Source organism: Neomonachus schauinslandi, chromosome 12 (genome assembly GCF_002201575.2).
Source record: "Neomonachus schauinslandi chromosome 12, ASM220157v2, whole genome shotgun sequence".
In the NCBI taxonomy this organism is placed as follows: domain Eukaryota; kingdom Metazoa; phylum Chordata; class Mammalia; order Carnivora; family Phocidae; genus Neomonachus; species Neomonachus schauinslandi.
Window position 1 is genome coordinate 103,084,390 of NC_058414.1, and position 20,791 is coordinate 103,105,180.

General features: G+C 40.2%; 1 protein-coding gene across 1 annotated transcript in view; it reads left to right on the forward strand.

Moving 5' to 3' along the window:
* The window catches only part of RBM33 (RNA binding motif protein 33), a 121,225-nt gene that overhangs the window by 20,447 nt on the left and 79,987 nt on the right, over positions 1-20,791 (forward strand). The window contains exons 3-6 of the mRNA XM_021693026.1: positions 6,448-6,496; positions 12,430-12,506; positions 14,673-14,985; positions 18,727-18,843. Of these exons, the coding sequence (XP_021548701.1) occupies positions 6,448-6,496; positions 12,430-12,506; positions 14,673-14,985; positions 18,727-18,843 (556 nt within the window). The remainder of the gene's footprint in view (positions 1-6,447; positions 6,497-12,429; positions 12,507-14,672; positions 14,986-18,726; positions 18,844-20,791) is intronic.

Consider the following 20,791-nt stretch of genomic DNA (forward strand, 5'->3'; position numbering starts at 1 on the left):
TCTTTACTGAGAGCAGTATGTTGGCTACCTGATGCTCTTTCCCAAGTGGGCCTGTCCCTGCTGGGCTGAAGTGAGGGCAAGGGCAGGCCTTCCAGGTAGAAGGCTTTCTGGTGGGCTCCAGTTCCAGGCCTGTATTGTCTATAGGGCCCTGATTGTCCGTTCTGTCTGTGTTTTTCACAATGGTGGTATTGATATGGTGGATCCCCAGAGCTGTCATTGCCAGAGTTCTTTTGTTTAGTCTACCCAATATTTGGCTAGACTTTAAAATTTTTGCCAATTTAATATGTGTGTAATAGTATCTCACTGTAATTTAAATTTTTATTTCTCTGATTACTAGTGAAGGTGAAAATATCACACATGCACTAAAGGTGTTAAAAATGTTCATAGTAGTGATAAATGTCAGTTCTGTGTAGTGATTACTTCTGGTGAGCAGCTCTAGTAGAAGTTAGAGGGATGTGTACTGGGAGAAGTTCATGAGGGCATAGTCTGGGTGGTGGGGTTCTCAAATGAGGATTCTTCTTTACATATATATATATTTTTTAACATTTATTTATTTTAGAGAGCTTGGGGGAGGGGCAGAGGAAGAGGGAGAGAGAGAAGCTTCAGCAGGCTCCAGGCTCAGCACAGGCCCTACACAGGGTTCAATCTCATAACCCTGAGATCACAACCTTAGCATAGAAACCAAGAGTCGGACGCTTAACCGACTGCGCCACCCAGGCACCTCTACGTATTTCTTAAGATCTTAAATACTGTGTTGAAAAGGTAAAAAATTACCTTGTAGTTGCAGTCAGAAAATTTAATAATAAAGGTAAATAGGTCTGAATAAAGAACAACAGTGATCTTCAGTAAAAAGAATTACCTGATTGCCATTTGAAAACTGATGCCCCAGGAGTTTTACAGAATAATCTACATTAAAAACTATATACATTACAAACTTAGAGCCTACATAAAGATGATTACTCTTTAGCAGTTCTTAGGCAGTCTATGAAAAATTACTTAGAGCCTACAACAAAATCTCCTGTAAGAGAAATGGCCTCCCCAGAGGTATTGGTACGTAATCTGTATTGGTACGTAGTTCTGTTTCAAAGATTATGATGGGGAGCGGAATAAAAACGTGTATTTTAGTAGTTCACTCACCATATGGATTTTCTCTTCTGTCAGTTGTCTGTTCATATCTCTGTGTATTTTTCTTAACGGTTTGTCTTTTTCTTATTGATTTTAGGGATTCTTTATACTTTCTGCAATTTATTTTTTGTGCTTGGAGATATCTCCTCCCAGTCTGTGACATGCGTTCCTTTAAACAGCAGCCTTCAGGTCGATTTTTATAAATAATGTAATCAAATGTATAATCTTTTCCTGTATGGCTTTTGTTTCCTTTTTTATTAAAATATGAACACAGTGTACTTTGGAATCATTTTCAGGCTTGGAGGAAAGTTGCAAGAGTGTCACAGACACTCTCCTGGGCCCCCAGACTCACAGTTGCTTCCTGCCATGTCCATTGTCCTCTGTGCCCTCTGCACACCCGCTCACCGAGGCCCCCCTTCCCCCGCTCCTCTTCACAGTGGTCTGAGGGCACCAGGCTGTGTGCTTCCCATGTGCCTCAGCATGTAGTTTTCCTGGTGAGCTTCTCAAGGGCAGGGGCATTCACTTACATAGCCACTGGATCATTTCAAAATCATGAAGTTAACTAACACAGAATTGTGTTTTTTAATCTACAGCGGTTATTCAAGTTTTGACAGTTCTCCTGAGTGTGCTTTATAGCCAAAAATGAGTTTCTTTTTTTCTGGTTCAAGTTTCAGTTTAGGATCATACAGTGCATTTTGTCCCCCCTTATATTCATCTGGAAGAATTATGTATCCTTGTTTCTTACGACTTTGACAGTTTTGAAGAGGACAGGCTCTTTATTTTGTAGACTCACCCTTAGCATGGATTTGCAGGTGTCTCTTCAGAACTAGATTTAGGTTGTGTATTTGGTCAGGAATACTCGTTGGCAATGCTGTGGCCTTCCCGAGGGCATCACTTACGGAGGTGTGTGGTCAGGGTGCTTTCTACTTTTTGTCATTAGGAAATTCTTCCCTGCCTTGTGTTCTGGTATGTTTTGCATGTTCCTCTGAAAACTGTGAAGTGTTTTTATTTATTTTTTTATAGTTAAGATATATAATTTGCCTGAAATTGATTAAATTGATTGATTTTTAACTTATTGAGGATTTGAAGAAAATGTGAAAATAGAATAGTACAGTGTACCCAGTGTACCATCAGCTTCAACAGTTACTGGTATAAAGTCAGTCTTGTTTTTATCTGTAATTTGCAACCCTCCTCATATTACAGACATACATAAGTTCATCTGAAAATATTTCAGATTGTATCTCTCTAAAAAATAGAGGATTTACAAAGACAACCACAATAGAGTTATATTTTGAAAAACTCCCTGAATGTTAATGTCTTATTACTGATTGTCTCATGTAAATATCAGTGTATCACACACACGACACAGTGTGGATATGGGTCTTGTATGCTGTTTTATAGTTTGTGGAGTCCACATTAGATCCCTAGATTGCAACTGATAGGTAGATTTTCCAAGTGTTGTTTCATCTGTAGGTTTTTTTGCATCTTTTTTTTTTTTTTTTTTTAAGTTCTCTGCAACTTTTTGAAGACACAAGGTGGTTTGTCTTGTGGAATTTCTTCTTTTGCTGATTGTCACCCCTGGAGTGTCAGTATGCCCTTTCATCTCTTGCATTTTCTGTAAATTAATAGGTCTAGATGTTGATTAGGCTTAGGTTTGAAAATGGGCAGGAGGATGGATGATCCAAGTTAACTTCTTGGCTCCTTAACAAACTGCTTGGCTCCTCTGAGGTACTAAATAAGTGCTTGATTCTTTACTTTTATTTACCAGTTTTCAAAATAATGGGTCAGTTCCTTAGCATCCTCCAAAGGTGAGTTTTGTTTTTGAATCCTTTCCAACTCATAGATTTAAATACTGCATGTGTATTTTCATTGCAGTTGTTATTTTTATTAATATTTGAACCATTCCAGTAGCCTTTCAGTGGGACTTTCAGTTGTCAAGAAGTTAGTTGGCTTTCTGCTCTCATGGAAATTGGGTTTGGTGATGATGTGAGGCAGGGCTCCAGTTTTTCTCGTCTCCCCGGCGTGAATGGCAGCTGTCCCAGCATTATTTACCAACAAGCGCCTCCTTTCTTCATTCGTCTTCAGTGCATGTTGCATATGGAGGTTCTGTATCATGTGTGTTTCTTTGATATTTTAAAAGCATAAGACCGTCTCTTCCATGTACTGGATAATAGAGGGAGAAATTTGAAAGCTAAGGAGAAGAGGGAGTCAGAAATTGTTATGACCAGCTCTTGCATTTGGAAGAACCTGGTGCTATTGTTGAACTAACCCCTGGAGTGTTTTTTCCGAAGGACGTGCTTGTATCTGTATCCATGCAGGAGAAGGACGGCATACTCACGGCTCTAAACGGAAGTCATTGGATGATGGAGCTATTTACAGGAGAGGGTCAATAAAGAAGCAGTAAGAGCTGGTGCCGTGTCCAGGGCATAGCGGCAGACCCTAGGGGGAAGAAGTGCATCCTAGAGCCCAGTGGGGGTTGCGGTGGTAGCAGCGGGTGGGACTGGACTGTGCAGGTAGCAGGGAGGGGCAGTCTCTCTCTTCCTGCTCTGTAATGACCCATTGGGTCATCCCATGGGCCAAGGCCATCCAGAAGCAAAGGCCAGGAGAGCCTGCGCGAGTCTTCCCAGAGAAAGCTTCCCGGAAACAGAGTTGGCAGAGATCGGAGGAGGGTGTCCTGGAGAGGGGAGGGGAGGCACACCGAGGAAACGGACTGAGTGCAGGTTGTGTTGTCACTTACCCTTGTGGTTTTGAAAGGCTGCAGCCATGTGGCTGACTATAGAATACTTGTTTCCTGGAAGTGTCTTTCAGTGTACACCTGTTTACTAGTAAAAGTACACTTGCTCTAAAAGAGCTGATTGTCTCTCGTCTTGGATGAGAACAGCGGCCAGAGAGGTGGTTCTTGCCACTCTGTAGTGGTGGTGACGGTGAGAGCCTGAGGGAGCCGTGCATTTGCACCCAGGAAGCGCCTCAGTCGCCCTGTGCTGCTCTCCTTTCCGGGCCCACAGGCCCAGCTGCCTTTACGGGCGGGGGTGCTGTGCCGCAGCTCTTTGAGAGGACCTGATTGGGTTGGTCGCTCCCAGGAGCTCATTGTCGTCTTGTTTTCAGTGGCCTTGGTGTGTTTTATATTTCATAAATTTCTTCCCTTCTGTGTACACCTTTTGTAAGGATCCAGCTTGGTGATGACAGTAGGGAAGTACATTTACTTTCTGTGTGGGGTTTGTGCATAATAGTTAGGGTTTGGACCCCGGAGCTAGAGCATCTCGGGGTTCGCCTGTTGACTTTGCCACTTCCTAGCTGGGTGACCTTGAGCCAATTATTTAACATCTCCGTGTCTTGGTTTTCACGTTTTAAAAAAAGGGGGATGATGTAAATATCTACATAATGGGGTTGTCATGTCGACAAAAAAGCTAATACGTGTGAAACACTTAGAATGGTTCCTGGCACATAATACACTGAATGGATGCTCACGATTTCTTGAGCTATAATTTATGTCTGTTGTGGTTGTATGGACCTAATCCCTCTGTCTCCCCATCCTGCTTGCTTATTTCATGCTGTTGTCTTTGTTAGTCATGGAAGCAACTATTCTCCATCTCGGTACACTCCACTCATTTATAACTGTTAGCTTTCCTTATCTTCTTTTAAAAAATGCTTTTGTTTAGGAAAAATAGGTAGTCATCAAAGACTGATTTCTTTTGTATACATCCTTTGTTAGCAAATAGTACAGATAGTTTCTAGATTTTTGCTTGTATATTTACCAACGCCTTTCTGTATTCTGGTTTTAAGAGTTCTCAGTATCCCCTGAGCAGGTGGTGTTACCTTTCATTTTCAGTTAGAGTGATGATGGCCTAGCATGGGTGCTTGTCTTCAAAGGGGCGAGTGTCTGTTTTGGTCATCTAGAATCAGTTCTCAAATGGAGTTCCTGTCCGTATGGTGACTAGATCCTTTTTTCCTCACCCATAGAGGATGATTTTAACACGGAAGATGCAGACATTGTATCTTGACAGCTGATTAGGTGATTTGTGGAAATGTTGGAAGAAGTTACATGTTATTCTCTGATAGCTAGCTGTCTTACTCATACAAGTCTGTGAAAGATTTACCCCATGGGTAACCTCTTGTCCTGGGTCTGTCCATGCTGTGTGACTTTGGGCCAATTATTTAATCTCTTATCCTTGTTTTCTTTATCTATAAAATGAGGGTATAGGATTTATATAGGGTAACAAGATAACAAAAAGGTGTTCAGTGCATGAATGAAAAGATTTGTTGAATTATTTCTAGTTCTAAAAGGTGGTGTATAGAAACAGTCATTTCTTTTATAACTCCAGTAGGCATTCCTGTATATTCTGGTATTCTGCAAAGTAGCACACTCTACAAGTAAACATGGTTTTTGGATAAAGTTGTGCCCAAAACCTACAGAAATTTGTAACCAGAGTGCTTATAAATAGAGTAACAGCCCTAATAAGAATATTGGTGCATTTGCACCTGGAAGCACAATCTGATTATTTTCTCCTTCTAGATGTTGTCCTTAAAAGACATTTGTTCTTAAGACATTGGGTTCCCCAGAGCTAAGAATATAATTCAGTGGTAGCCATCTTCATCAACCAAAAAAAAAAAAAAAAATAAAATATATATATATATATATATATGTATGTATATACACACACACACATACACACAGCGGGAAATTTCTTTAGCTTTTTGATCTGGTAAAGGTTTTGAATTTAATTGTGACATAATCTGCTCCTGATCACTTCAGAACATAAGCATGCTGACAAAAAAAATTTCAGACTGCTAGGACTTCCATCTTTTACAAAGATAATTCTCTTAGTCACGATGATTTACTTGGGTGCTCTCATCAGCCTTGTGTTTTTCATCTTTTCAGGTTTTGCATTTTGATGAGTGTCAAATGGTCTCTCAGTGGTTTTAGTTTTAACTTTCCTAGTTAATGATGTTGGACATCTTTTCCTATTTCATGATAGGTTTTTCAAGGCAGGAGAAAGCATAGATGTTACCTATTGTAGTTTCTTCTTTTAATGATTACTGAACAGGTCCAAAGAAATAAAGATCTCATATTGAGGTGGAAAACTGAGATCAGAAGTCTAGTGAGAACCACCTCCTCTCACAGAGCCTCCCACACTTAAAAGACCACATATTCCCTATATCGTTGACTACATTCTCATTATTAATAAAGAAAAAGGGAAGCATAGCAAACTAAACAGGAAAGTAGCCAAACCCTGAAGTCCGGGGGAGATTTCCCAGTGATCTGCAGGCTTTCCAGTGTTGTAGGAATAATGCATTGGCATGCCTCTTTTTCTTTATCCCCAGTGAACTTGAAGATGACTTACTTGGAGAAGATTTGCTGTCTGGCAAAAAGGTAAGAAATTGAGGTCTTCCTGAAACCACCCTCCAGCTGCTTCATTGTACTGAACATACAGGAATATATCTCATGAATGGGATGTGGTACTGGAAGTTTGGGTGCAGATTGCAATGTTGTGAATTGAATTATCTTTTAAATGCACAGAGAGCTGACTGTTTAGTCTGTTAATAAGTTCTCCAGTAACTTCTACCTCAAGTGATCAGTCCTTTGATGCAAATATTTTAGTTCTCACTCAGTCCGATGCACTCCAGCAGGTGCTGAGTTTGTGAAAGCAGTAACATAAAACCGCCACTCACAAGAAAACTAACATTTGGAGGCTAATAGTTTGCATTCCCTTTTTGAAAGTCTGGAGATAAGCTCAGAGATAGCTATACTCAAATGTAACACACATTCAGATAAGTGAGAATACTAGTCTAAACCCTAATATAGGTTTCTCTAAACCTTTTTGATTAAACAAAACTTTGCAGTAATTAACTCTGATATGTGTATATCTATATATAATGTATGTGTATGTTTATGTTACTCTACCAATAACATTATAAAACATACACGAAAAATAGAAATACAAATCCAAAGATTAAAGTGAAATAGTGAATTTTTATTTATTAACAGTTTAAAAACACTTGCTGTTCTTACTAAATATCAAGGTAGTTTTTTTATGCTTAGTTTTTTAAAGTCTTAAGATTGTGGTGGCTTCTTACTGTCCACAGTTACTATATATAAGCTCATTATACTTTCAGGTGATAAGGTCACATCACTTGTCTGATTTATTAGACCTGATTATATTTTCCTTTTAATATCATTTATAATAAAGCTAATGAAGATCTTGTAGTGGGAGAAGTACCAGTGTTGCCATTTTCTTGTAACTTACTCTGTTGCATTATTAGCTTTTTTGCTAATATATGAATTTGTTATAGGATTCTTTTGAAGCCACTTTCCTTTCTCTGTCTTGTTTCTTACTGCATCACTGGCCCTCGGGTGGCCTGGCTTCAGCCTGCCTCAGCCTTTCCTCCTTTAAGTGGCTCTCATCACCTGTAACTCTCAGTAAGAATTAATTTAGTTCCCTGTAGATCCACTTGATCTCATGTAAGTACATGGGGAAACAGCAAAATACTGAAAGTGAAAAACCTGCGAGATGGCCCCTCAGCCTTTCCTTGTTTGAGGGGCTCACTCTCTGGCTTCAGGGTGCCCTGCATGTGTCATGTGATTGGGGTGCAGGGCTAGTCCTTCCTGTGTCATGGTCACAGGGGGAAAGTGGTACTGGTTTCTTGGTGACTCAGTGATAATTACTTTGCACATCCTTTAGGTGCTCTCACTGTACCTGGGAGTTCACTACTCTTAATGTAAACACGTTTTTTTCCTTTGGAATTATTTAAGATACTTTAGTGAAGAATACCAGTTAGATGTTAAAATGTTTAAATGTAGTAAGATATTTTTTATGTAAGTTGGATTTCTATCCTTGGGCAAGCCTGGGGCAGCATAGTTTGCCCCGTGTCTCTATCAGGATGTTCCACCAGTCCTAGTGGACTAGACTGGTGTCCCCATCTTGTGAAATGTCCCTAGACATTTGTCCCCATCTTGTGAAAGCTTTGGTCAGGTCTCTTACCAATAAAGATGGAAAAGCACAGTTTGGTTTGGATAGTAATGCTGACTCTTCTGGGGGTGTAGTGTCACTTTCTCTTATTGGACTAGTTGATTGGTGTGACTTGGCCTCCTTTCCCATGGGACGGGAGCGCAGCAGCCTGCTGCCTCTGTCTTGGTGGCAGGGCCCTCACCCACCTTGGCCAGTTGGGAAATTTGTCTGCTTGGGAACAGTGTATATACCCCCCCCCCTTTCCTCTTCTCTTCTTTCCTAACGCTATACCTTATAGGAATCAAAGAGCTCAGATATATCAAAAGAGAAATAATGAAAAAAACAGATATAAGCCCTCATGACTGACATTTTACCATATATCCTTATATTCTTTTTTCATATGTTTTAGAGTATAATTTAAATGTTACATATAAAAAACACTGCTTTTTAATTTAGCATTGTATTGTTCGCATTTTCCTGTTGTCATGAAATATTCTTTTTTTTTATTTTTAAGATTTTATTTATTTGTCAGACTGAGAGAGAGCGGGCGAGCACAAGCAGGGGGCGCGGCAGGCAGAAACAGAGAGAGAAGCAGACTCCCCGCTGAGCAGGGAGCCCGACACGGGGCTCGATCCCAGGACCCTGGGATCATGACCTGAGCTGAAGGCAGACGCTTAACGGAGTGAGCCACCTAGCCGCCCCTCATGAAATGTTTCTTAAGATATTTTATAATGGCTACATAATATTTCAGTTTGTATATATTATAGTATACCTAGCCATTCCTGTATTTACTGAGGTTGTATCCAGCTCATTGCTATGACTTATTTTTATTTTTTTATTTAAAAAAAAAAAAAAAAATTTTTTTTTTAAAGTAGGCTCCATGCCCAGCGTGGATGATGAGGGGCTTGAACTCATATCCCTGAGATCAGGACCCAAGCTGAGATCAAGAGTCAGACACTTAACTGCCTGAGCCACCCAGGTCCCTGTGCTGTAACTTTTTTTTTTTAAAAGAACTTCTTACGGAAAATTTTAAGCATATATAAAAGAAGAGAGCAGAGTGACTGTCACCCTCATGCATTTGTCACTCTGCTTCAGCAGCTTTCAGTTAAAGGCAGTTTTGCTTTATCTCTGCCCACTCCTCTTCCTGAAGTATTTTGAAGTGAATTTCAGACATTATGATGCTATTTTAATGTACAAATGTTATTATGCTTTTGAAATTCTTTTCTTAGCAAATTTCCATGAAGGAGAATTTCTGGCCTAAGGGTGTAAACATTTAAATGACTCTTGTCTCCTGTTGTCCAGTTGCTTTCCAGCAGTATTTTATCAGTTGAGCAGCAGGTGTATGAACCAAGTCTTTCACCTTCCCAGTCCCCCAGGTTTGAGACCACTTCTCTTTTAAAAATCTTTGTCAGTGAGATAGATGAAAAATGATTTTTGGTTAGTTTACCTTGTACTTATTTGGCTTCTAGTGAGATTGAATATTTTGTCGTGTATTTACTAGCTAATTTATTCTTATGGGTACTCTTGCCTGCCCACTGTCTTTCCCCTACTTGTGTCCCCCGAAATGTACGGAGACGCAGCTTTGTCTGGAGAGAGGCTCCTAGGCTGGTGGGCCAGAGGGCTGCACAGCCACGCACTGGGTATGGTGACATCATCAGACCAACGGGGCAGTCAAGGACACGGTCGTCGGGTCAAGAAGGGAGGTTGTGAGGGGGAAATGTTTAAATATAGGTTAAAAATGAGAGGTTGCAAACTCAAGATGAAGCATGCTGGTGACCCAGCCAGAGCCTTGAGAAATTGGGGGAAGCCTGAGGTGCTGGTCGCCTGCCAGCACGTGACCCCCCCTTCAGTTTCTCTGTTTGACTTCAGCAGCTAGTGTCGGACAGGTGCTCTGTGCTACGCCAGTTCCAGATGTTCCCATAGCTGGTCCATCTTCTGGGGAGTCCCGGGGAAGCATTCTTTTTCTTTCATACTTGTCTCTCTCCCCAGGAGAGGAATGACCTCTTCCTCTGGTAAGGTTGGGAGAAAGGATTTTGCTAGCATTCATTGCCACTTTCTCTTCCTCTCTGGGGTTGTGCTTGCTCTACTTTCCTGCAGACCACCCAGAACAGGATCCTCCCTAGTGACTCCACCCTTACCTGAGGAAACAGTTCACTTCAGTTCTTTGGGATGTGGTTGAAAATCAGTTTTTGTCTCAGAGATTGAGTCTAGCCCTCCACCTCCGCTTTATCAGCTAAGTGGGTATCTTGATCAGTTGCCTCCTGTGTATATTACTCATCACATTCAGAGTCCATATGGGAAGTTGAATCTTTAGAATGCAGAAGTAGGATCTGATTACCATAAGGGCGCAACACAACATACATTCCTTTCTGTTTGTTTGGTAATTTATTTATTTGCTCACTAATTTTTGACAAATACTTAAAAATTTAAAACTCAAGCAGCCTCTAATGAAATTTGGCTTTCATTGAATTGTTAATTTTTAAAGATTTTTAAAGATTTCCTGTGGTTTTATTTAATAAATTGGACAGCTAAATTTAGGCAGGCCTGGCTCATCTCCTTTAGTAGAGGACAGATTATGCGGGCAACTAAGCAAAACTTTATTTTGGCCCTATTAAGCAGTCTGTTTCTTTTTCATACAGATCTGTTCTCCCTTCTTCAAGAAAACTACATGGTCTGTGTTATGTTATGTTATTATTATTACTAGTTTTGGGGCTTGAACTCAGTGACCCTGAGATCAAGACCTGAGCTGAGATCAAGAGTCGGATGCTTAACTGGCTGAGTCACCCAGGCACCCCATGTTATTTTATTTTTATCTTATACTGTCAGCCATTAAGTAGAGACCCTTGAGACCAGTAAGAACTAATAAGGTTCATATTTTTTGGCTTGTATCAAAAATACTATAATGAAGAATGAATAGATAAGTTTGAGAAACCTATTTTTATAAGCTATAAAATGCCAGGAAAAGACTGCTTGTTTGTTTCATCTTTAAGTAGAAAATAAAATCTTTCTCTTTTTCCTTTTTCTATCTTTACTTTTTTCCTAATATGTGTGTGTTCATGGGGCCTCTTTTGGAGGGGGTGTGGTAATTTATGTATACCATGAAAAAAATTTGAATAGGGGAGGAAAATGTGAAGGCCCCCCCCCCCCGTGTAAGTGTACAATACTTGTATATATTTAATTTAACAAAACCTGGAACTGTGGAAAGTTGAGCAGTTGACAAAATCACTAGGCTTCCTCTGCCTACTGGTGCGATGAATGCACAGGCCTGTTGAGAGCAGGGGTGAGGGCCTGAGCTAGGCATGTTTATTTTCATGTGTCATCTCTATTAATAAACTCAAGTTTTGTTTTAGTCCCTTACCATTTCAATTTGGTGATCCACTTATCTAAAATCTGCTTTTTCCTTTTTTTTTTTTTTTTTAAGATTTTATTTGTCTATTTATTTGAGAGAGAGAGAGAGCACCACAAGATAGAGAGCATGAGCGGGAAGGAGGAACAGAGGGCAGAGGGAGAAGCAGACTCCCCACTGAGCAGGGAACCTGATGTGGGGCTCAATCCCAAGGACCCTCGGATCATGACCTGAGCCGGAGGCAGATGCTTGATGGACTGAGCCACCTGGGCGCCGCTAAAATCTGCTTATTTAGAAAATTCTTCTTTTTTTGTTTAAAAAGTCTTCAGATTTTGGATACTAACAGTGTTAAAATTAGTCAAATCTTTTTTTTTAAGTTTTTATTTTAATTCCTGTTAGTTAACATACGGTGTAATGTTAGTTCCAGGTGTACAATGTAGTGATTCATCACTTCCTTACACCACCCAGTGCTCATCATAAGAAGTGCCCTCCTTAACCCCCATCACCCATCTCACCCATCCCCCCCCTCCCCCTCTGGTAAGTGTCAGTTTGTTCTCTAGAGTGAAGAGTCTCTTTCTTGATTTGCCTCTTATTTTTTTCATTTTTCCTACTCTGTTTCTTAAATTCCACATATGAGTGAAATCAAATTTAGTCAAATCTTAAGGATACCATTCTTTTTTTTGTGTATGATAGGGAAAAATGTTCGTAGGATACTGCTAAAGGACTCTTCCTTTTTCCTTTTTTGTTAGATTTAGAATAAATGTGATCATTAAGCCTGTTGTTTCTATACTTACTACTTGACTCTGCATCTGAAAATTTCTGGGGTCACAAGTACACCATATGTGGAATTTCTCAATTGTCAACTGGTCATATCAAAGTGAGATAGCTTACTGAATGGCACATGCTTTAATAACAAGGTTAGAAATAATTCAGTCAACGTAATTTTGCACATTTGTAACAAGTCTTTTTGTGGAAGTGGCATGCATTAATTAGATCTCTTATTTTAATTAGAATCAGTCGGATTTGTCAGATGAAGAGCTGAATGATGATCTTTTACAGAGTGATAATGAGGATGAAGAAAATTTCAGGTATTCATTATTCATTAAAAATTTTCTTTAAATTGTTAGTAACTGTAATTTATAATTACAATGGAATATAATTGATAATGTGATGTTATTTCTTCAACATGATTTTATTTTGAACAGGATATTAATATAACTCTCTTATGTGGAAGCCATATATATTTTTGTGTAAATAGGTATTGCTCTTGCATTTGATGACCTCTCTAAGTTCTGTTGAATGCAGGTTATGAAAACTCAGTAAAGGTATGTATTGCTCTTTTGAAGAATTCCTTTATTTGGATGGGGGCAATGGCCTTAGGCTCTTATTACTGTCGGCTGCAGTTTGATGTTGCTGCTTTTGTTTTTACTTTAGACTTTTTATTGATATGTAATCGGTTTAGTGAATTGCCATTTTGGAAATTCCTTTGGACTGTACTTAATTTTTATTTTTTTAAGATTTTATTTATTTATTTGAGAGAGAAAGTGAGCCTGAGGGGTGGGGGTGAAGAGGCAGAAGGAGAAGCAGACTCCCTGCTGAGCAGGGAGCCCTACGCGGGGCTTGATCCCAGGACCCTTGAGATCATGACCTGAGCCGAACACAGACGCTTAACCGACTGAGCCACCCAGGCGCCCCTGGACTGTACCTTAGACTCGAGTTGACTATCTGAATGTAATTGTTTAGTGAACATAGTTACTTTAGTCTTTTTCAGCTGTTTTAACAAAACATTATGAACTGGGTAGTTCATAACAGAAATTTATTTGTCGCAGTTCTTGGGGCTAGGAAGTCCAAGGTTAAGGCATCAGCATGGTCAGTTTCTCCTTTCTAGTTCATAGATGGCGCTGTCTTGCTAGGTCTTCACAGGGTTGAAGGGTGAGGGAGCTCTCTGGGGCCCTCTCTGTAAAGGCACTAATCCCATCAATGGGACTCCAGCATTATGACCTTTACAGTCATCTCCCAAAGGTCCCACCTCTGGGCACCATCACACTGGGTGTGTTATGGATTCAACAGGATGACTTTTGGGGGACACAAATATCCAGTCCGCAGCAGTCATGAATGTCTTTTTGTTGTTGACTAGTAAGCTCCATTGTAAGAGGAAGAGGTATTTAGTACACTCTGGTAGGTGGAGTAATTTTTTCAATGTTATGAGGAAACCTAAAGTGAAAATTCAGAGAGACCTCTCTCGGTTATAAATGAGGTTAATAAATATAAGCCATTTATTATTGAACACGTGTTCTAACTTAAAGTAATTTTTATGGATAGAAATACAGCTTTAAGTTAGTTTTTTCTCCCAGTTATTTAAGTTTCCCAGTTCCATTCTTTGACATCATTATTATATTTTGATCTTTTGAGTTGTTTGCCCTCAAAATAAGGCAATTTGGAGTTTTTAGCCAAGTAATGTCTTCAAATCTGTGTGGTGTATTCAGGTTTCTTGTTAGGATTAGATAACCTAATTGATATGTGCGCACTTAAGGTTTTTCTACAAAATCTTGCACTGTAAGTGTTGTTATCTTGCAGTTTACTGTTTGGTGTGTAGCTGTTGTGATTCAGTAGGTGGAATAAATTTTTTTTTTTTTTTTTTTGCGGTTTTAAAACCCTCTTTGGTATTTTACTCAGAAATTATAAACTAATTTTTTTGAAATTGGTGATTAGTACAAATTTTATTTATTTGAATATTGAAATGTCTTTTCACACACATTTTTAATATTTTGATTTTTTTAAAAAGGAGTTTATAATTTGCATCATAGATTTAAAAAGAACGAATTGTTCTAAAATTCGATCTCTGATTTTCTGTTTATGGAATAATACACCTGTTTTTACTTTGGAATCTTGGAAAACAGATACCACCCTTTTCGTTCTGGAAGTTAGAATGAAATATAGTCTGTCTGTTTTCAGTCCTGGAGTTTTGCCAGTCAGACTTGTTTCCCCATCTCGTTGATCTGATTCTTTTGGGCAAATAACCTGCATCTGATGACAGTGCGGGTGCTGTCTGCGTTAGGAGTGTGGGGTGCAGGCTCAGTATGGCACGCTGAGCTCTGCTCTCGGTCACCAGTGGAGTAATGTGTGTTTATTAGTCATTGGAACAACTTTTCACCCGTCGTGGTCTACATCTTTGTAACAGTTATTTAGGTAGTGATTTAATTTCGAGCTTGATTCTAATTGGGCACCTTTCTTTGTATTTTTGTTCTCTTTAGTTCTCAGGGTGTCACAATTAGTTTAAATACCACATCTGGCATGGTCACATCATTTGAACTGTCTGACAACACTAATGACCAATCCGGAGAACAGGAATCTGAGTATGAACAAGGAGAGGATGAACTTGTTTATCACAAATCCGACGGATCTGAATTGTATGCTCACGAGTACCCAGAAGAAGGACAGTATGAAGGCCACGATGCTGAGCTGACAGAGGACCACATGGAGTATGTGGAGGAGCCCGAGGAGGAGCAGCTGTACAATGATGAAGTGTTAGACATCGAGATCAATGAGCCTTTAGATGAGTTCACAGTGAGTCTTTTCCTTTGTATGGCCGAAGATAACATGGCTGCCTGGGCATAGGTTTCTAGACTGATTTGAAATCTATTTCCCTCCCTCGGGAGGGAGGGAAATTAGACCTTATTATCACTGTCTGCCAGTTTCTTTATCTGAGCTATGACAAAGTTTGTGTTGACAGCTTGTTTGGCTGGAGGTAATGCCCCTTTGTCATTCTGGAAGGCTGCACAGAATCGTGACCTTGAGGATTGCACCTTAAGGAAGAAAACAGCTTTGTGTGGTGGAGATACACTGTCAATTGTTAGAAGTACTTAATGCAGAGCTTTTATCCAGGCTTTAGACAAGATCTGATAAAGTCCTTCCAAGGTGAAAAGATTATTGACCTGCTAAAGACATCTTTAAGGTGCTAATATTCCAGAGTGATTGATGTCCTGTTCATTCATCCTTTTTTGTAACCGAGAACTGTCTAAACATGAATAAAGAGATTGGAAGTTAGTTTTGGAAATGTCACACATAATTTGTTATCTGTAATCAGGAAGCAAAGATTGTGCTGATTTCTGTTTCAGAAAGATGGTTTTGATAGGTAGCTATTTTTAAAGTTGAACTGTCAAGAAAGCAAAAGGTACTAGTGAAAGATTGCTCATTTGTCTTACTGATTCATCATTAGAAGATACTTGTTTTTAAAATAAGCACTTAATGAAATTTGTGTGTGAAGGACATGATATTCGTCAGTAGAATCTTAGGGTTTTCATGATACTGTCGCTCCACTGGGGTGCATTGTCAGCTGGCCCTCCAGGGCTGGGTGGAGGCGTGCAGAGTTGGGGCTCTTAGCTTTGCCTTTAATCTCTTAATGTTTTTATTCAGAGGAAGCTTGCTTTTGAGAAAAAAATTCAAAGTCTGAATTTTGGTCATTGGTCATACATACATATAAATGGGAGTAATTTTGAAAGGGATCGTTTATGAGGAACCTTAGAATATTTAGTTCTAATCATAATTGTGTTTATCTCAGTAGTTATTTTTCAGATTTGATTCGTTTTGAATGTTTTCTCTTTAGTAGATACAGTAATGAAAAATGTGTGTCGTTTTGGTAAGTAGAATCATGTAAAAGGCATCATGGCTACTTGTTCATTTGATAATGGTAATTTTGTTTTGGTAGTAAATCCTTCACTGGTGTGGACAGGTTCTCTGCTGGTTTACTGGTGTGTTTGTATACTATCTGAAAGTGGGATATTATAAATTTAAAATTTTCTTAAAGATTAAGCCAAGATCTTTTAAAAATGTACCTAGTTATTCCCTGGTTAGAGCATTTTATTATTTCTCTCGTTCATCGGTAAGAGAAGATGATTGGTTAATCGTATGTGGGTCCATTTCCCTTGTAAATTCATCAGCACATCTTTACTGTTGTCCAGGCACCAGGGGCACCAGTTTTGCTAAAACATGAGACATGAGGCATGGCCCCTGCCTTCTGTAGTGGAACAGATAAGTGTGCAAAGTGCTTGCTTGACAGCACTAGGGTGCCGCATAGGACGTGTTTCTCACTGTGGCCTTCTGGCCGAATTTGTTGAGAGAATTCTCCTAAGTCAGGACTTTCCCTCTCTTGTGTTCCGTGGTCAAAGTAGAGGTTACATTTAGGCTCCTGCTTGTAAAAAATCCAACTTAGTTATCTGACATCTTATGGTCTCAGATCAGAGTCCAGTATCAAAAAGAAAAACAGTGTGGCAGTTCAGTATACTTACAGTACTTTTCCACATCAGAATGAATTTTTTTTTTCAAAATTAAGAAGAAGTCTTAAAACAGTTTTGCTTAGAATTTCTGAAAGTGCCCTGATATTTTTCACAGGGAGCTGTAAACTTGAAAGGTGAGGCGAGTGTCCTGTGAGCCGTGTCCGCTCACCTCAGCACGTGTAGCTTCATAGCCATGGCCACTCTTTTCTCTCTTCCTTGTTTCTTTCGGGTTGTTGGTTTCTTCATAGTTAGCATGGTGGAGTGTGCCATTACCTTTTCTTTGGACGGAGGAGAGAGCTGGCCTTCGTCTGGCACCCGGCTCCAGCTCCGGAGCCAGGGAGGCTCCCTGCCTTCGCAGGCTGCCCCTGGTGCACCATGAGGGAATTATTCATGAGTAGCCAACCAGGCGAACCAGTGGATTGTGTGCCCGTGTGTCCCAGTGGCATTTTAGTTTATCAGATGGTTTATTTCACTGTGTTTCATGTCCTAGTTGGGAATTGTTAACTTGTCCTCTAAAGCTAGAATCCAGCTCGGTGACATGCTGGAGCATGAGCACATTCTGTCAATTGGGGCTCACTATTAAAATCCCATGGATGGATTTTGCATATAACTAAGAATGGAGTCATAAAGCCACTGAATTTTACAATTGGAAGGGACATTTCTGCATATGAAGAAGCTGAGGTCCACATTTAGAAGTTGGTAGTAGAACTCCATGTTCTTTCCTGTTATACTCAAAAGTAAGACCTTCCTTGGGTTTTGTGAATTTTGCCAGTCCTGTTCTTGAGAGTGAATTGGGATTTGATTTAAAAACTTGTACTTTTATATTAAGAGATGATCCTTATTATTTGGCAAAATACGAGAAAATTGTTGGGTGATGTATACTTTTAAGCACAATCTTTTCGGGGTTTTAAAAATTACCGGAAATTGAGATTTCATAAAAGATTGTTCTGTAAAAACAATTTCAGATGGGTAACTTATGTAAAGGGTAGCAGATTTTTGTTTCTTGGGGAGGATCCAGTGGCATAGACTATTCTCCATTGTATATTAGCTGAAAATTTTGATTAGCATCGTCTGGCCTTATTTGAAATCCGGCAGTTCTGCTGTCAGTGAATTGTGGGTAGTGATAGTTTCTCTTTTTGATGGGGTGGTTTCTTCTGGAGAGTGAGATACAGTGTGTTCACATAGCCTTGAGAGACATTTGTGGGACCTACGATAGTTTGTCACCTTGAATACAGCTGGTTTCTTTGGGGGTTGTAGGTGTGGCTTCAGTGTCCCCCACAGTAGTTTGCTCAGGTTGTGTACGTGCTCACTCTTGGTTGTTTGTCTTGTAACCAACCAGTGTTTGTTTCAGCCCGTGAGCGGGTTTGCTGGCAAGCTCAGCTCCCCCGCGTAGGACCCGATGTTCTTGTTACTTGATAGTAGTATCTGTAGGAGCCCTTCCTTCTCTTGAAGTTGTTTCTAGCCACCTTGTCTGCTTCCTCCCATATGCCCTTCAGGGGCTGTGTGCCTGCTGACATGCCCCTTACATTTCATACAAACCTGGAATCACCCCTCTAATTCAGGGATGGGCTGATGGAGAAGCAAATTCTAACGTGATTTTTAATAAAGCTCCTGTGTTGAGTTGAATGGCTTATACTTTTGTTACTTTCTATTGCTGTAAAAATGGTGCACGTTGGGTGTGATTTCAGCTCCCTTCCTGCTGCTGAGCTGCACTATGCGAGCACACGCACATTCGTTTGAAGATTGCTTTTCCTCAGTGCTGATTATAAGAAGAGCTATTTATCAGGGCGCTTGGGGGCTGAAGCAGAGCTGTGTCACTAACCTTAGCGATGGGGCCAGCATACTGCACTCTGTCCTCATTAACATAGGGGAGGCCACATTCGATGCGCGTGCTTCATGCTTTCTGCTTCGTTGGGTAATTGCCATAGTCAAATTTGCTAAAATAATGAAGCATGAGTCGTGAAGATGAAAAGTGCTTTCAAAAACCCAAAGCTATATGAGGAAGACTTATTTTCTCTTTAATGGCTGTTAGGATGAAGAATACTTGCAGGCTTGTGGGCAACAAGGGCTGCAAGAGCAGGAAGACTGTGTTGCTGAAGATGAATTAGATGAGATTACTGACCCCCAGGTTGCTCCTGAAACTGAAGAGGTATTTGTTCGTCTTTTAAAAAGAGTCCAAAATTTTGGTGGTTTTTTTTTTTCCTTCCAGATTTAAAATGAGCATTTTTTTTTTTTTTTAGCATTAGTGAAAAGTTGATAACATCTCTTCTTTGTACTATGAGTGCAGTAAAAAGCCTGAGCTTTCTAGAGTCTTTGGGCAGTGAGTTCTGGTGAGCTGTGATTTCCACATAGCTGTTTGCCCTTTAAGTGTTAGAATGTCTTCAGTGTTTTATGGGGGCGTGGGTAGAAATCTTTAAAAAATGTGATGTATGTGTTAGTGCTTTGAAAGGAGTGCTGTGATCATTTTAAATTAGTTACTGTTTGTTAGTTATGATCATCATTACAAAAATACTTCCAGGTTCCTGTATTTAGGTGCTGTCTTAGGTGTTAAAGGAGGGTGGTTGAGAAGCTTGGCCCCCTGTGACATAAGCCTGGAAGTGAAGCTTGCCAGCAGAGGCTCCAATCCCTGCTTCAGGGGCTCACGGAGGGGCCATCCGGTTGGGAGTGGGTCTCAGAGCCCATTAGGGAAAGTGGGTGGGAAGACGTTGAGGCTTTGTGGAAGAGGTGACCTGTGGGCTGGTCTGGAAATTAGATGTCGTTTGGATGAATGGAGGTGGTACGAGGCATAGGGCTTAATAAATTCAGTTTTCCAACCTTAGAACTTGTCTGGTGGGCCAAGCATGTAAGCCATAAAATCATTCTATAGCTTTAGGATTTGTTGGTTTAAAAACTTTCTTTCTTTCTTTCTTTTTTTTTTTTTTTTTAAAGATTTTTTACTTATTTGACAGACCGAGAGAGAGCACAAGTAGGCAGAGCGGCAGGGAGAGGGAGAAGCAGGCTTCCCGCCAAGCAGGGAGCCCCATGCGGGGCTCCATCCCAGGGCCCTGGGATCATGACCTGAGCCACGCAGGCGCCCCTAAAAACTGTTTTTTCTTATTAATGTTTCTTTTCTCAGTTATTTTCCGTAATAACTTTCCCCCCTCTTTATTCCAAAAAGATCATGAAAAGTGGTATTTCAGTGGCTTAGGTACCTTTGCCAGTGCTTTAGAAACTCAGTATACAGAACATTTTATTTACTCTTAACTTTTTCCTAACACAGTGCTGTGACGCAGAGTATTTGAGCATGTACGCTGTGCGCACTTTCCAGGACATACCCTTTCTCCTCCCTAACAAGCTAAATTTGATTTTTCTTTTTGTGCTTTCTGTCTCTTACTAGTTTGAAATAATTTGAAACTTAGAGAAAAGATAGAAGAATAATATAGAAGAATAGTACAGAGAATTCTTTACCCAGATTCTCCAGTTGTAGAAGGAACCAGGACAAGGAACCAAGACAGAGCTGAAGAAGATGTTAAATTAGAGATGGTTCCTCTCGTCGTGACTGCTCTGTGTCACGAACCACTGCCCCGAGCAGCTGCTGCCCCCAGGTTCGGGGAAACCAGAGCTGCGTGCAGGTTGCGTCCTGCCTGCTCCAGGGCCTGGAGCACATCTAGGTCAGACCTGTGAGAGGCTGATTCAGGCAGAAGACATCCAAGAAAGAACCCTTAAGAAGCCATGAAAGCAGAGAAGGGGAAGGTACGGATTGGGCCTTGCCGAGATCGTTCCCAGTGGTGAACAGCTGACAGGGAAACCCAGTCCGTGTCCTGCTTATTAGTTTGTGGGATTTGGAGTTTGGAAAATTAATTTCATTGGTATTTGTCTGTAATTTATTCTTCCAGTATTTTAGGTAATAGTCTCTTTACCCTTTGATAATGCTGTGTTTATAGGCTACTTTAGAATGAGAAAAGGTCCAGTGATCTCTGGAGATACAAACTCTTTTTTGTGTGAAGCAGTCAAAGAAAAGCAGTGTTACCCTTGCCTGGGTGCCTTCTGGAAGTGCCCTCTGGGTCTGACTTGTAGATCTAGGTATTTCACACTTTGATCTCTGAACTGTATTCATT